The 14,444-nt window shown below is 39.4% G+C and overlaps 1 protein-coding gene across 5 annotated transcripts in view; it reads right to left on the reverse strand.

Moving 5' to 3' along the window:
- Window positions 1–5,982: 5,982 nt before the first annotated feature.
- The window catches only part of TBC1D5 (TBC1 domain family member 5), a 316,503-nt gene continuing 308,041 nt past the window's right edge, over window positions 5,983–14,444 (reverse strand). For all 5 annotated transcript variants that reach the window (XM_050970727.1, XM_030227169.2, XM_050970725.1 and 2 more), the window contains one exon: window positions 5,983–9,165. In XM_050970727.1, coding sequence (XP_050826684.1) covers window positions 8,872–9,165 — 294 coding nt within the window. In that variant the 3' untranslated portion in view covers window positions 5,983–8,871. The remainder of the gene's footprint in view (window positions 9,166–14,444) is intronic.

Consider the following 14,444-nt stretch of genomic DNA (forward strand, 5'->3'; position numbering starts at 1 on the left):
CCCACGAGCCCAAGTGTGACCAGTGCCTGGCATCTTTGAAGACCAAGGGGTACTTAGGGGCTGTGTCTGCCGTGAGCATTTCCAGTGACCCCGGACAGGACAAGGACCTGTCATTTCTTATGGGTGTCTTAGAAGGGCACACGCCAGCAGCAGAGATGAACAAGTGCTAGCACAGAACTATTTTGATGGAGCAGGAAGGGGAGAGGAGGCTCTCCCCAGTGCCCAGGTTACCCAAGTTACCAGTGCAGCAATGTAGCTGATAAACAAAATGCTCTCAAGCTTAGTTCTCTGTTAGTCTCTCTAAGACTCTCAAATTTTAACAGATTCTCTTATCAAAAATAAATCAAAACTTCTCTGGGATGCCTTTGCTTCTGGAGACCATTTGCATTCCCCTGACTTGCTGGTTTGCAGTGCCACCCCAAGCCCTGTGGTGAACCATTGATGCACATGTCTATCTAGGCCAGCAGATGCTGGATTAAAAGAAGCAGACCTTGATCTGAATAAGCTGCTGTGGCTGTGGGCATCAGTCAGAGTGTGCTGATTCACACTCAGGGTGATCTGATCCAAGCAGGCTGGGTCTGCACTGCAGGCTCTGGAAACGGGGATTTACCTCCCCCCATGGTGGCCCTGCAAGTGTGCTAAGGTTAGAAAGAAGATTGCCCAGCACACTGCTAAAACCTTGGGTTAACCTACTGGTCTTTCATCCAAAATATGGTGAATGCCAATCACACAGCTAATGGTTTTGATATTGTACAGGATGTGCTGAGGCAACAGACAGATGGACAGACATCTCCATCTACCTCAGTGTATGAGCTGTCTTTCACAGTTCTGCTTACCAGCCCTCCTAGAGGAGTGAATTTTTCAGGTCAGCACCTACGTCCAGCAGCCAGCCCCATAAAATGCCAGTCCTGCCTTTGAATGTAAGCTGCAAAGCCCCACTTTCTCTTTTAAGGATCTCTCAGTTTTAAACTTGCCTGGCTCTGTTCCCAAGGATCATCCTGCAGCACAGGCCCACCTGCCTCATATAGAATTTATTTCTTATTAAAGATAAGTTCCCCTCCATCCAAAACCCAGTGAATTGATGAAGGAATTTTAAAACATCATGAATTGAAATATATTAGCTTTAAAAGTTTTGTACATCTTTCACCTTTTGTACTTTCTGTAAAGGATTACATAAAGTTTCTAACTGAAATAATTTTGAAACAGAAGGTGACTTTCTCCTAGAGAGTATCAAAGTAATATACTTGCAACTTTTACAGTTTCTTTCTGAAGGAAGAACTTGCCTTGCTTCTACCTGATGGCTCTATTTGGTCTCATCCACATTTTGCAGCAGAAACTGGAGTTCATATTTTTATCACCAGCCCCCAGCGTGTGTCTTTATCTTGATCATGGCAGCAACCACAGTGTGCATTGACAGACTTATGAAATGTGAGAATTTCAGGCTGCTTCTCTGAGCTTGAGGTCTTTGCTGTGCATTTTATAAACTTGCTGAAGGTTAGACTCATGTTTTCTGATTTTGAAGGTAAAGGATACAGTTATTCTCAAATAATGGTACACTGCTCTATCATGCAGATTGCTCCCTACAAATGCTTCCCCTTCACAAGAGGCCGGACTCAGCAGCCTGAGACCTTTGGGTGTGCTTGTGGCTTTGCAAGGTCAGAGAACCAGTGAATGCTTGCTGGCAAGGTGTGACTTGCTCATTTGGGTCAGGCTGCAATTTGTATTGTACCCTCACATCTCCTGGTGCAGTTTTCCCCAACTGATTTGCAACTGGATCTCTCCTAAATCATAGTGTGGGGAAGGGAAGGCAGAGATGGGGAGATGAGATGGGTCTGCAGGTTGTGTACAGGCCAGGGTGCAGACAAAAGACAGAGGATAATGAGGAAGAAAAATAAACTCTTGACATATCTTATATGTCAACACAACAAAAGTTGTGTTGTATAAAATCTTCCTTTTCAGAGAATGAAGATTTTATATGCTTCATAAGATAAGAAATCTTATATGCAAAAGCAAGTACTAATTTTCTTTCTCAAAAAAACCCCAAATCTGCAGAAGGCATATTCTCATATAACTTCCTCCAGTAAGGCCAGATGCAACTTAACAAGCACTGGCAAAACACACAGTGCTCACGTGGATGAAAAATTGTAGACACTTCTTCTCTCTCCGGCATGTTTTAATAGGCATTGGTTTTCTACTCAGTGCAAGCTACCAAGCATACTAATACCATCACATAAAAACTCAGCACTTAGATTACAAGAATTTTAAAGATGCTCTGTCTCCCTCTCTTTTTTCTCTGGCTTTCTTCAGAATGTCTGATACATGGAGGAGAGAGAAGGAGGCAAGTTGCTGCAAACTCTATGTGGATATACACCAATAATAACATCTCTTTAAAAATCCTTTATATTCACAATACAGCAAAAATGTCAGAATATGAAAAAAGAGATTTTTATTTGCTCTTTATAAGACCCTCTACAATGCAAAATTTGCATCCCACAGAAAGAAAACACTGAGGAAAGCACATTTCAGTGACTGCAATGCCAGCACAGTTAATGATGCTTGCAATTGCTTTCCCGTTTTTATTTCCTCTGAAGCTTAAAGATCCATGGAAGGTAAAACACACTAATTTTCATCTTCTGATCCTCCATCTGTCCAGCAACACTGCAGCCTGTGTTTCCTGCACGAGGATGGGTCTTCCCATGCTTCCCATGCATGGGAACACATGCCAGCATGGCATGGCCTTGGCTGCCCCACATTTCCTCCATGCACAACCATGGGCCCCCTTCCCCTGTGCCCAGGAGCACCCTGCCTCAAGTAGAGTTCTCCCTCTCCGTGGTTTCACAAGATGGAACAGGGAATTAAATTTTTTTTTTTAAAAGAAAATGGCATAGTTTGGTAGAGTGCATTATTTGCACTCCAGTGTGTCTACTAAAAGATGTTGTTTTCTAGAAATTGAAAACAGACACTATTCCCGTTCACAGTTTTTTTTAAAGTTTATGCTTAACACAAGCCCCATTTATTATGAGAAAAAGTTTGGAGAAATCAGTGTTTTGTTGCAGCATTTTTAAAAAGAGCATATATCAGAACTTTACCCCACAAGCAGTATAAATACACATAGGCTGTTTTACAAGAAACAGAACAAAAACTTCTCAGTAAATAGACTTTACCAGTAGAGGCAGAAAAGAAAAAGCCAAGTATTTTTGAGTGAAGCCAAGATTTTCTTCTATTTTTTTCTTGATTGTAAGAATTACAACGGAAGTATGGCTAGAGAAAATATTATGCAATAAAACTTACAATAAAGTTTACCACAGGGAAGTCATGAGGACTGAATATGGATACCACCTGCTGAAGAAGTATTGTGAGATTTTCATAAGATTTCAGATTTTACATGAGAACAAGAAGCACACTGGTTGGGCTGGTGGCCAGGCTGCAGGCATAGGGTATTAGAGTCCCGAGATGATTAACAGCTAACTTTGATCACAGTGACTGAGAATTCAGTTATTCAAGAAGATGAAACAGCTGAAGTTTTTATGGGTACCACAAAATTGTCAGATGGGGTTGACTGTGGGAAATGAGAACAAAAGAAGTTTGGAAAGAGGGTCTGCTGAGGAATTCCCCCATCATGGCTTCTTTACAACTTAGTAAACATGTGCAATTCATTGCTCATATACTGGAATTAATGTTCTCCAGAATTTGAAAGTTGCAAGTCTGAAGCACAAGAAATTCACTGCAGTCCCAAACTCCTATAGGTGCTTCTGTCAGTCACCCTGTGCTATAACCTGGAGTTCCATCAAACTTCTCTAAACAAAATGAAACTTGAGACCTGATAATCTTTGCAATTCCAAATAATCTTTGTGTGTATTTATTTTATATTTTAAAAATCGTTTTGATGTATTCTAATCCTTGAAGCTTTGAAAATGTTTTTATGAACAGGCTCATGTTCACTTACATTTTCTGCCATGTGTTCCAGCATGTTGCAAGCCCCTCCATTTGTGGACAGAAATGATGCATATTCCTGACTATTGCAGAGAGATATATATTATCTAGAAAGCTATATGACATCACTGACAATCTGCCTTCTAATATCTGTTTGCTTGATATACTCTTATTTGAAAGGGCAATTTAATAATGCTCTGGAAATAATGCTATATTCCCCATCCTCTGAATTCAATTAACACAGCAGGTGGGCAGTCAAGATATTTTGACAACTGTTCTTCCATCTCAAAACTATGTAGCATTTATATTTCAAAAGGTCTCAAATACTGACATGATAATTCGTAATATCTTCAAATGCGTCTTTGTATGAGTTAAAAATTCAGACAAACCTGGTTTTACTACAGTCCCCAAAGGTCAAAGTCAAGGGCAAAACCGTGAAAACTTTCTCAGCTCAAAGCTCTGCAACTGCATGTGATGGCTTAAGCAGTGGAGTTCCCATCAGGTCTCTGGAAATGATTACAGGGTTTTTCACTGTTGTTACCACGGAAGACAGTGAAAGTGTTAAATCAGCGTGATTTGAAGGATCAAATTCTCACCATTCACAGAAAATGGAACCACAATGTCTTCCCTCTGCAGCTGATTTTTTTAATACTTTCCACATCCTGGCACCAGCTAGGCTTTTACAAAGATTGGTTTGCACAAACCTACCTGGCGTCGTCAAACAAGTTACACAAGTGCTGCCTTAAGCAGAGTTTAGAAAATACCTCTTATACTTAGTATATATCTGGAAAGAAATAGAGTTTTTTTGTATTTGGCAATATTATAGTCCTGTTTCTGATGTGAGGTTTCTTTGTTTTTTTCCCTTTGGTTTTCTTTATTTAAACGACTGTTCTGCGCTTATTTCAGCAGTGTGGGAGTTACTGTCACTGGATTAAATCTAGCTTGCAGTTTGAAAGAGCAAAATGTGGTGAAATAATGAGTATATCATTATTATTGTTATCCTAATTTTGACAGTGTTTGTGTTGTACAACATCAGAGAAAAAGATGGCTCCTTCCCTCAAAGAACCCATAGTTTCAGAGTCTCCAGCTGCATCCCTTCCAGCTCATTGTCTGTTTCTAGGGTTATGCACTTTGCCTCTTGCAGGATCTTCCCACATACCTAAAGCCTCCCTTACCATTTCAGTGGTTAAATAAGTAGTGAGAAGCAGGAAAGCAAGTTGCCTGTGTGCATGCTTCAAGTTGCTGTTACCCTAATGACCTTTTTCCATGCTCCTTCATCTCTAAATTTGGCTACTAAAGCCAGAGTCTAGCAGACTGGGGGACACGGCAAACCCTAATGCACAAACTGTATATAATCACTCTCACAAGAACAGCACAGATTACAAGACAGTGTAATTACTGTTCTGTAGCCAAATGAAGTTTATTTTATGAAATTGCACCTTTTCAAGTCTAATAAATCATTAGAATCATTCATTCTAGACCAACACATGCAGCACAAAATGAAAAGTGTTATTTAAGGGCTGACACCGAGAATTTGAAAATCTGTTCATGTTAGGATGTATTTGAAGAGATGACGTGACCTCCAGGCACAAGTACACCTTAAATCTGAAATGTAATCTTTAAAATAGTTGCCTCTATGCCACTTAATGAGAACATACTGGAGAATCATGAGTTAAGAATGTGAATTCAAGTAGAGAGATTCAGAAATGTACTGTACAGATACTGACACTGTCATTGAGACACAATGATGACACTATACTGAGCTTCATGAAATTACAGAGAAGTTACAGAAATACTGATTCATTTTCAGATACAAGAAATTTCATAAAACAGGAAATATTCTATATTGTTTAGTTGAGATAAATGGCAAGCAGTTTTATTCCCGGGATCACATACATAAAATCTGATTAAAGCAATAATCAGTTTTTGTGCTTATATAGATAGTTTTAAAGTTATAATCATCCTAGTTCTCAGAAATTATACTTCCAGAATTCTACCCAAAAAGCTTTCCCTCTTTTTTGAGAAAAGAGCACAAGTACAACCCAAAAAGTTTGTTAACTCTTTCTTTAATAAAGCGGGCTAAATGTTCTTCCAGAGTAAAGATACAAAGCTCCACGACTAAATCAATATCCAGTCAAAATATGATGCTGCCTTTCTGCAGTACATACAACTGACATGACATGCAAGAGACTTTAAAGTAATAAATATTTATTACTTTATAAAGTAAATACAGTAAAACAGTCTCAGATCATCGATCTTAATGCTGCATCAGTTTTTGTCAGCAATTTGCAATGCTAATATTTTTCTATCTGATTACAGTTATCCATGAACATTATGAGCAGGTCATTTCCAGAGAAAATGAATAATCTTGTATTTTAAATGACAATTTCTCTTTCAGTATATTCTTAACATAACACAAAACAGGGTGATGATTTGATGTTTTTTCTAATTAACAAGATTCTAACTTAATGAATATACTAAAATACTTTTCATTATCTCTGCAATATGATCAAATATCAGAGACAACATATTTGAGATGTGAAAGGACATGGTACAACCAAACCAGATTCATTTACCGGAGTTGCTCTGATCTTATTTGTATAATCGTCTCTCTGCTTTTGGAGATTCTTATCATATCCCATGGCATGATACGCATTCAGTTTATTGGTATTCACTAATTCTTCTTATAAACTCCCCAAATCTTTATAAACTACTGTTTTAAAATATGCAACATTAAAGATACAACTAATTTACAAAAATAAAAAAAAACCTGTACAAATCGCATTCTTCCATTGGCAATGAGACTGTTCAAGAAAATAGCAATGTGATCCCTGAAACAACCCACTAGAATAGAAATCAAAAGACTGATGCTTAAAAAAATAAAAAAGAAGTAAAAACATTTTCTTCTGCCAAGCTACTGGAATCTTTGAAGGTTTATGTATCACAGAATATAAAACTTTTCTCTCTGTCCCCAGAATATTTCTTTCCTCTTTCCATAGGAACTTCTTCAACAGCCGCTCTTTGCTGATGGAGCCACAAGCCTTATTGTATAGGTTAAAGCTGGAAAAGCTTGAAAGACCTAAATAAATCAACCAGCCACCCCATCCCCTGGCATTCATGCAAACTCAGGGTAATAAAATAAACTGGAGACAGGCACGCATGCTGAATTCCAAAGTGATCTTTTATGAAGCTTAAAATAAACACCTCTCCAAAATGTTATGCGTTTGAGATCTTTCATCTAAACAGCCACCTGACTGTTTGCATCACTCTATTGCAGAGAGGAGTGATGCTATGCCTGCTCTTAACATTCTAGTATTTTAACATTTTACAAGGCACAAATAATCTCCGAAGAACTACATGGTGGCTTTTGAACATGTAAGGATGGCAGCTACCATGTAATTACATGACAATTAACTCTTTAGTTCAGTCACGGACACAGACCTTGTAAAATCTAAGACTGGCAAATTACGTCACCTCATCTTTGGGATACAGTACTTCATTTACAATTACAGACTAAGCAGCAAATAACTACAATTTCATAACTTTGAACAAACACAAGCTTTGCCATGCAAATAGGAAGTTGTTGCATGGTATAATGTATATGCATCTTAAAGCAAATGATGCTTTTTTTTGCTGCTGTGACAGAGACATAATAATACTCCTTCCTCAAGCTAACTCTGTGTGGGTCCTGCAAGAGGAGCAGTCTACTCACCACCAGTTTTGTTTTCTGAATTCCAACAGAGGTTAAATGGATCAGAGAGTACAGAAAGCCCCGCTTATCTACTTGAAGAAAGCTGTTATTAAATGTACTATGGACTTGATGGGAAAAAAATACACTTTTCCATATAAGAACAAGTAACAGAACTAATCAGAAACTTTCTGTTGGTTAATGCTGCTGCACCATTATGTTTCTTGTGATTAGAAATATGGAAATCATATAGGAATATATGTAAACAGAGTCTACAGAAGGTAATAGCAATGAGACATAAAGTGCTTTTTATTATGAACATTTCATTTCACTTTGCAACCTTCCCTGGTAAGTAATCATACTTAGGCTAGTTTTAGTTCAACCAGCTCAGGTCTACATTATGAAATACTGTTATTTCCCTTGCACCCTCTTCTTGACTGCGGTAATCTGAGCAAAATTAAAAAAATCATGCCAGGGGAAGTAGAAGTAGACAAAGATAAGGAAGGAAAGAGGTGAACTGGGAGCTCTCAAGGGGAAAAAGTAGAGAAAGGCAAATAAGACTCTGTTGTGTAGGTCCCCATTCTCAAGGAGCTTGTCACATAGTCTCCTGTAAGCACTGAGGAACACCTACACAAACCTGAACACACCTCAGGCTATTGCAGGATGAAAATGAAGTAACTAGGATTCCTCAAGGGAGAACAAACTTCCTACCAGGATGATGCTTTTAATCTTTTTGATACTCATTCCCAACTTCTCTAATCACAGTCTCTGAAGAAACAGTACCCTTTCCTACACAGAAAACCCAGTCAAACATATTTTGTAAAAGGACAATATTAAATCTAGGCTGTCTTTCGTGCTTCAGGTCTGATGCCAGGTAACCACACATTTCCATTATGGTACCTAGCATATACTACTATTTTATGTTTTGGGAAAGCAACAGTTCTATAGTAACAAAGCTCCTAAGTAGGGTAACAGCATAATTAATAATAACTGTATATTAGAACTGGGTTTTACTGGGTCTTTATTTAAGGCAGTTATTAAAATGTATATATTATTTTTTAAAAGTAGCAAATTTATGTATTTTTTGTTTGTTTGCCTTTTTATTTTAATTTAGGCTTTTGGCAGCTGAAATGGGCTACCTTTATCTATATTTTGTCCTTGTAATCCAAAGAACTATCCAACCCATGGAATCACAGAAATTAGAGCTGAGTTGTAATGACAGGTTTCCCAAACTCTCCCAACCTGTTTCCTTAGATGTCCAGTGGGCTGACAATAGCAAAGTCAGAATCTTTGCTGTTATTACTACTGTCATCATCAGGGCTGGAGCTCAGGTTGCTGGAGGAGGCTGAAATGGAGCCCATCAGAGGGTCGGAAAATATCAAAGAAGAACGAGATGGAGCTTCTGGCTTCACTGCTGCTTCCTTGTGTGCCTGAAGGGGCTGTACTGGCTCTGGAACAGCACTTTTACTTTTCTCCTCTTCTTTGGAAACCATAATATAGTCATCAGCACTCTTGCTCTCACTAGTACTTGGATCCGTTGTAGTCTGTGAAACAATGGCACAGAAAAGACTTGAAGTGAGCACCAGCATCATCACATAACGAGGCTTATGAAGCATGTCAGACATGTGGGAATGGGACAAAGGAATAATTATTATCCAAAAGTGGCAATGACTAAATAAAGTGAAAAATAAAGTGGATATTAACTATGGATTACATAGTTTGTTATTTCACGGGATCACAGAATATTCTGAGCTAGAAGGGACTCACAAGGATCATCGAGCCCAGCTCTTAAGAAAAGCCCCCACAGAGATCAAACCCACAACCTTGGCATATTAGCACCATGCTCTGACCAACTGAGCTAATTTTAAAAAAGCATAAAATGTAACACTCTAAAAATACTTTTTTTTGGTCTAACAGTCTTACATGTCTCATCATCACAGTGCATCCACGTGGTGACCACAGCAGCCAAGCATCAAACACATACATTACAGTGGTGAAGATTTTCAGTAATTACTGTGGGTTCCTGTAGTACTTAGTGAAGTAGTTTTGAGAATTTTTTTGCTGGTTTGCATGTACAAGAGCATTTTGGAGCCTGTCAGGAGAATAGTTTGATATAAAATTTCCTAGTAAAACCCTGACTTGTGAAATCTGAACCACCCATAGACCTGGTATAGTGTGCACTAGTTTGGGTTCAAAAAATCAGGGCTGCCAGAGCTTCCAGCGTTAGTGTTGTTGACTATTTCCTAACTCTTCCAGAAAATGAGGGTCTGGGGATCCCAATTCTGTCTGGTTAGACCTTGGGAAATGTGTGTCCCTGAGCATTTAGGTAGTAGCTCAAGACCATGCATCAGTGCATTGGAAAACTATGAAGTCTCAATCTTATATTCCATTATTCTAGCCACACTCAGAATCCCAGCTTTTCCAGTCAGAGCTATATGTAATTAGAAAGGGAGACTGCCATGCACAGTATAGTGGGATTTCTCACTTGTTGACAACGGGCAGCCTTTAGATTGGTTGCAATCCAAATGGACAACACTTTGTTTCCTGCTGCAAGAGCTGCATTCAACTCCTGTCTAGTGCTATGATCCTCTGGTAAGAACATGACTGCTTTCTTGGTTGCTTCCACACAGTTTTGTTTCAGAGTAATAATACAACCTGCCAAACAGCCTGTAGGAACAAGCATCCTGAAGCGGCGTGATGCCGAATATGTGATTACATGAATGCAAGACTGAGAAAAAGGAAAAGAGATTATAGGTATTACAAAAAGAAAAAAAAAAAGCAGTTACAGAAAAAAAATTCAGGAATAATCTGAATGAGATAAAGATGAACCTACAGGATGGTAAATAAAATTAGAGTACCACCAGCATCAGCAAGCCACAACTGCAGTTACAGAATCCACAACCACCAGCAAAATTTGTTATGCAAAATTTATTATTACAGGCGAAGATGATTTTCTTACCTACCTGTGATTATGAATGACTGTAAGATGAAATGAGGGAGCTGGAAGTCTTTGGTTGCCATTTGCATACTCATTACAAATTGTAAGAAGTCACAATGAAGATAATTATCAGCTGAATGGGAAAATATATTCAAATACAGAATTGTGCCCATGTTGGGGTACCTGTTGCCGATTCCCATAAGTCGGGGAATTTATATTAATAAGGATTCAAATATCTCCCTTTCTAGTAAATTCTGAAATATCCTGTTCTCATAATTTATAATTTTTGTGTGTTATCTACAAGTATATAGGTATAGTAATATTATATTATTAAAATTACTATAGGTTTAATAACATATAATGTTCTGTTTTGTAATGAACTAATTTTACTACTTTATAATTCAAATGGAAGTATCTTGAGTCCAAAATTTTACCTGTCCCAATGTAAGACAGTCGTCACACTGATAGAAATCGACATCAATTGTTTTTAGTAGTAACTCCCTTTTCACAGAAAACTTAAAATTCATACAAAACCCAACAGATTGGTTTTAGAAAGATCAACAACTAGCCTTTTCTGAGTGTTATCAAAATTGATCTCCAACCCAACATGCGGAACCAGAGTAGTTCAAATGTCAAAAACTTCAAGCAGTTTCCATGAAGTTAAAACCACAGAGTTCTACAAGGAGAGATACTTCAGTGTTTGAACACTTCTGAGCTGAGGCATCATTTGTTAGTAATTAGCCTTTTGCTTTCATCTTGTCTGTTTGAAATGCTGTCTTCATGAGCTGTCAGTGAGTCAGCTGCCATCACCAGGGGGCTGAGGACACAGGCAGCACACAACCACGGCTCTTCTCCAGCAACACAGAATCACAGAATAGTTTGGGCTGGAAGGACCTTTAAAGGTCACATAGTCCAACTCCCACAGAGAGGCACGGGGACATCTTCAACTAGAGCAGGTTGCTGAGAGCCCTGTACAAGTGGACCATCAATGTTTCCAGGGACAGGGCACCCACCACCCCTCTGGGAAACCTGTTCCAGTGTATACCACCCTTCTCATCATAAAAAAAAAATTTCTTCCTTAGATCTAATCTAAACCAACCCTGTTTTAGTTAAAGATCATTGCCCCTTGTCTTATTGCAACAGGCCCTGCTAAGAAATTTGTCTCTATCTCTGTTTTAAGCCCCCCTTTCAGCACTGAACAGCCACAATTATTAGGTCTCCCTGGAGCCTTCTCCTCCAGGCTGAAAATCACCAACTCTCTCAGCCTGTCTTCACAGGAGAGGTGTTCTAATCATCTTTGTCACACTGCTCTGGACTTGCTCCAACAGGCCCATGTCCTTCCTGTGCTGGGGAACTCCAGAGCTGGATGCAGTGCTCCCGGTGGGGTCTCACCAGAGGGGAGCAGAGGGGGCAGAATCACCTCCCTTGATCTGCTGGCCACACTGCTTCGGCCAGTTGGATTTCTGGGCTCGAGTGCCCATTTGGGAAATGTCCAGCCTCTCATCCACTAGTATTCCCAAGTCTTTCTCAAGAAGGGCTGGTCTCAATCCCTAATCCTCTAGCCTGTATTGATACTTTTTTGGGAGCTCTAAATGCCATAGTCAAAATTTCAGAACTTTGTTCCCATCCCCCTGCCCTGTACAACAGAAATACACATTCCTCTAAACAACCACCGCCACATAATTCACCTGGCTGCTATCCACACTTCTATTTAAAAGCTCTCAGGGAATGCAGTACTGCCTCATTTTTCAAAATTATACACTTTATTATTTCAAGCTATCAAGAATCCTTTATTTCAGTCCTCACAGCCCTCACACCTCCACCTTGCGTAGGGTGACACAGATCTTACTTAGTGAAACACTCGCCCAGCAAGATCAGTATTTTTGTTTCTGGCACTCCCCAGTTTCCTAAATTCTGCTTTCAAGAGTGTGCTCTACTGCAGTTGAAAAAAGCATCCTGCTCTTCAATAAAGGAAAGAAAACCACTCATCCCAATTTTTTCTTGTTACTGTTGAGCTTCCCAACAGTACTCTTCATGCCACCCACACTTTTTGGTTTGGTTAAGGAGACCTATAGCTCACTGAAGTAACAGAGAAGCAGCAAAGCAGAGATATCGACCCCAAAATCCTATAAAAGGGCTGCCTGTAAATGTTTGCCTATCCCTAGCATACACTGGTATTTTGGAACTGATATTTCCAGAGGTAAAATACCTCCTTCCTTCTTCTTTCGCCTGTTTCTGTTTCAGGAAACTCATGCTGACGTGAAGCATGTTTTCTCCCATCTGCTGCCACTACTGAATAAATGAAAAATGACAGAATTATACTTCCAGTAGCTTTGAAAGTTAACAACCTTACGCCCGTTGCCATATGGCTTCTAGAACAATTTTTCCTGATGAATATCAGCTACTAGGACCAGGCTTATTTCATTTGCCTTCACACTGTGAATGAGTTAAAACTGACTGCAAGGATACAAATCAAGAAAGCTTAGAAGAACAGCAGCTCATTTTGCCTCCTTCTTTGAACAGACATAAAGGCAAGATAATGTGTTAATTATCATTCATTATTTAGCAACAGAAGCCTTCTGTTTGTCAACTGCATGCTGCTACCAAAGCCAAACATTCCAAAAAAATGCTTGATTCCTTTTAGCCTTTATCTTAATGTTTTTTGCATTTTGAATTTTGCAGCTTTCCTTTCCAAAGAAGGGCTATATCCTTATCCTCATTTTGCAGAAAGGGATTTTGATGCAAAAAAGAGGAAGAACACTTTTAAAAAAAGCTACGATGATAAATAATCTATACTTACATAACAACCAGGCTCAAAAGACCAGATTTTAATCTCATTTATAAAATAGCTACACCTGTAACTGTTTCAGCTGTCCTAGAAAATAACCCTATAATTCCAGCAAAGAACAATCTCTACAGTACAAATCACACCAAATAGAATTACAGGCATTACCAAAGTCACAGAAAATGCAAATAGAGTAGAAATTTATTTAGCAAGAAATGCATTAGAATAGCTAGAAGTGGTTGTTTTTTAATCCGCCTGCAGCTCTCTGTGAGTACTTGCAGCATGACCCAGGGCACCAGTGCAGCCCCCCTTTCTTCAGCAGAGCAAAAAACCTGGGCTGTGGCCTGGTTTGGGCCAACAACTGAGCTCATCAATTAACAGTCTAATATCACAGTCCACTATTCCACAGTTTTATTGGCCTGTGTTTTATTAAAAGGGATCCAAAGCTCTCCTCTTTTTGTTTGATTTTATGCATGGTGGTTAAAGATGAAGGGCTTGGAAACAGCACAGACCAACTAGGGGCTAGTTAGACAAACAAACTATCCCCAGTCAACTAACTAAGGATACCACCAGTCCTCCTGGAGTACCATTTCTAACACTGATCTTTTTCTTTCCGTCAGAGGTGCAGTTGCCTCATTATCATAATTGGAAGTTCCCAAAGATAAGAGGAGAGGAGGCTAATCCATATGAATGTGCTGCACCTCCAAACATAAACTATGCAGTGCTAATGCCTCATTAATGCTCTGCAGCAGCTCAGCTTGTACAACCTCCACTCACGTTGCTCATAGTTGACTTATGAGCAGCCTTGGAATTATGGGAGCCACGGATGCCCCTTAGTTCCTGGGGCTGGATGTATATACCCTGACTACACACTGGGAGAAGCCCACACCTCATTGTACATTGCCCTGAAAATCTGCACTGGAGAGAAATCTGTGCAGAGCAGGCTTCACCTGCTCCACTCTCAATACTCAAAGAGTCCCAGCACATCCATGATACATGGTTTAGACCAGCCTCTTGAGTAAGGGCTTCTCCAGCATCAGTAGGGTCTGCTCTCACACCGACACACCCACACACCCACACCCATAGACAGCTTGCTGCCA

Source organism: Serinus canaria, chromosome 2 (assembly GCF_022539315.1).
Source record: "Serinus canaria isolate serCan28SL12 chromosome 2, serCan2020, whole genome shotgun sequence".
Lineage (NCBI taxonomy): Eukaryota > Metazoa > Chordata > Aves > Passeriformes > Fringillidae > Serinus > Serinus canaria.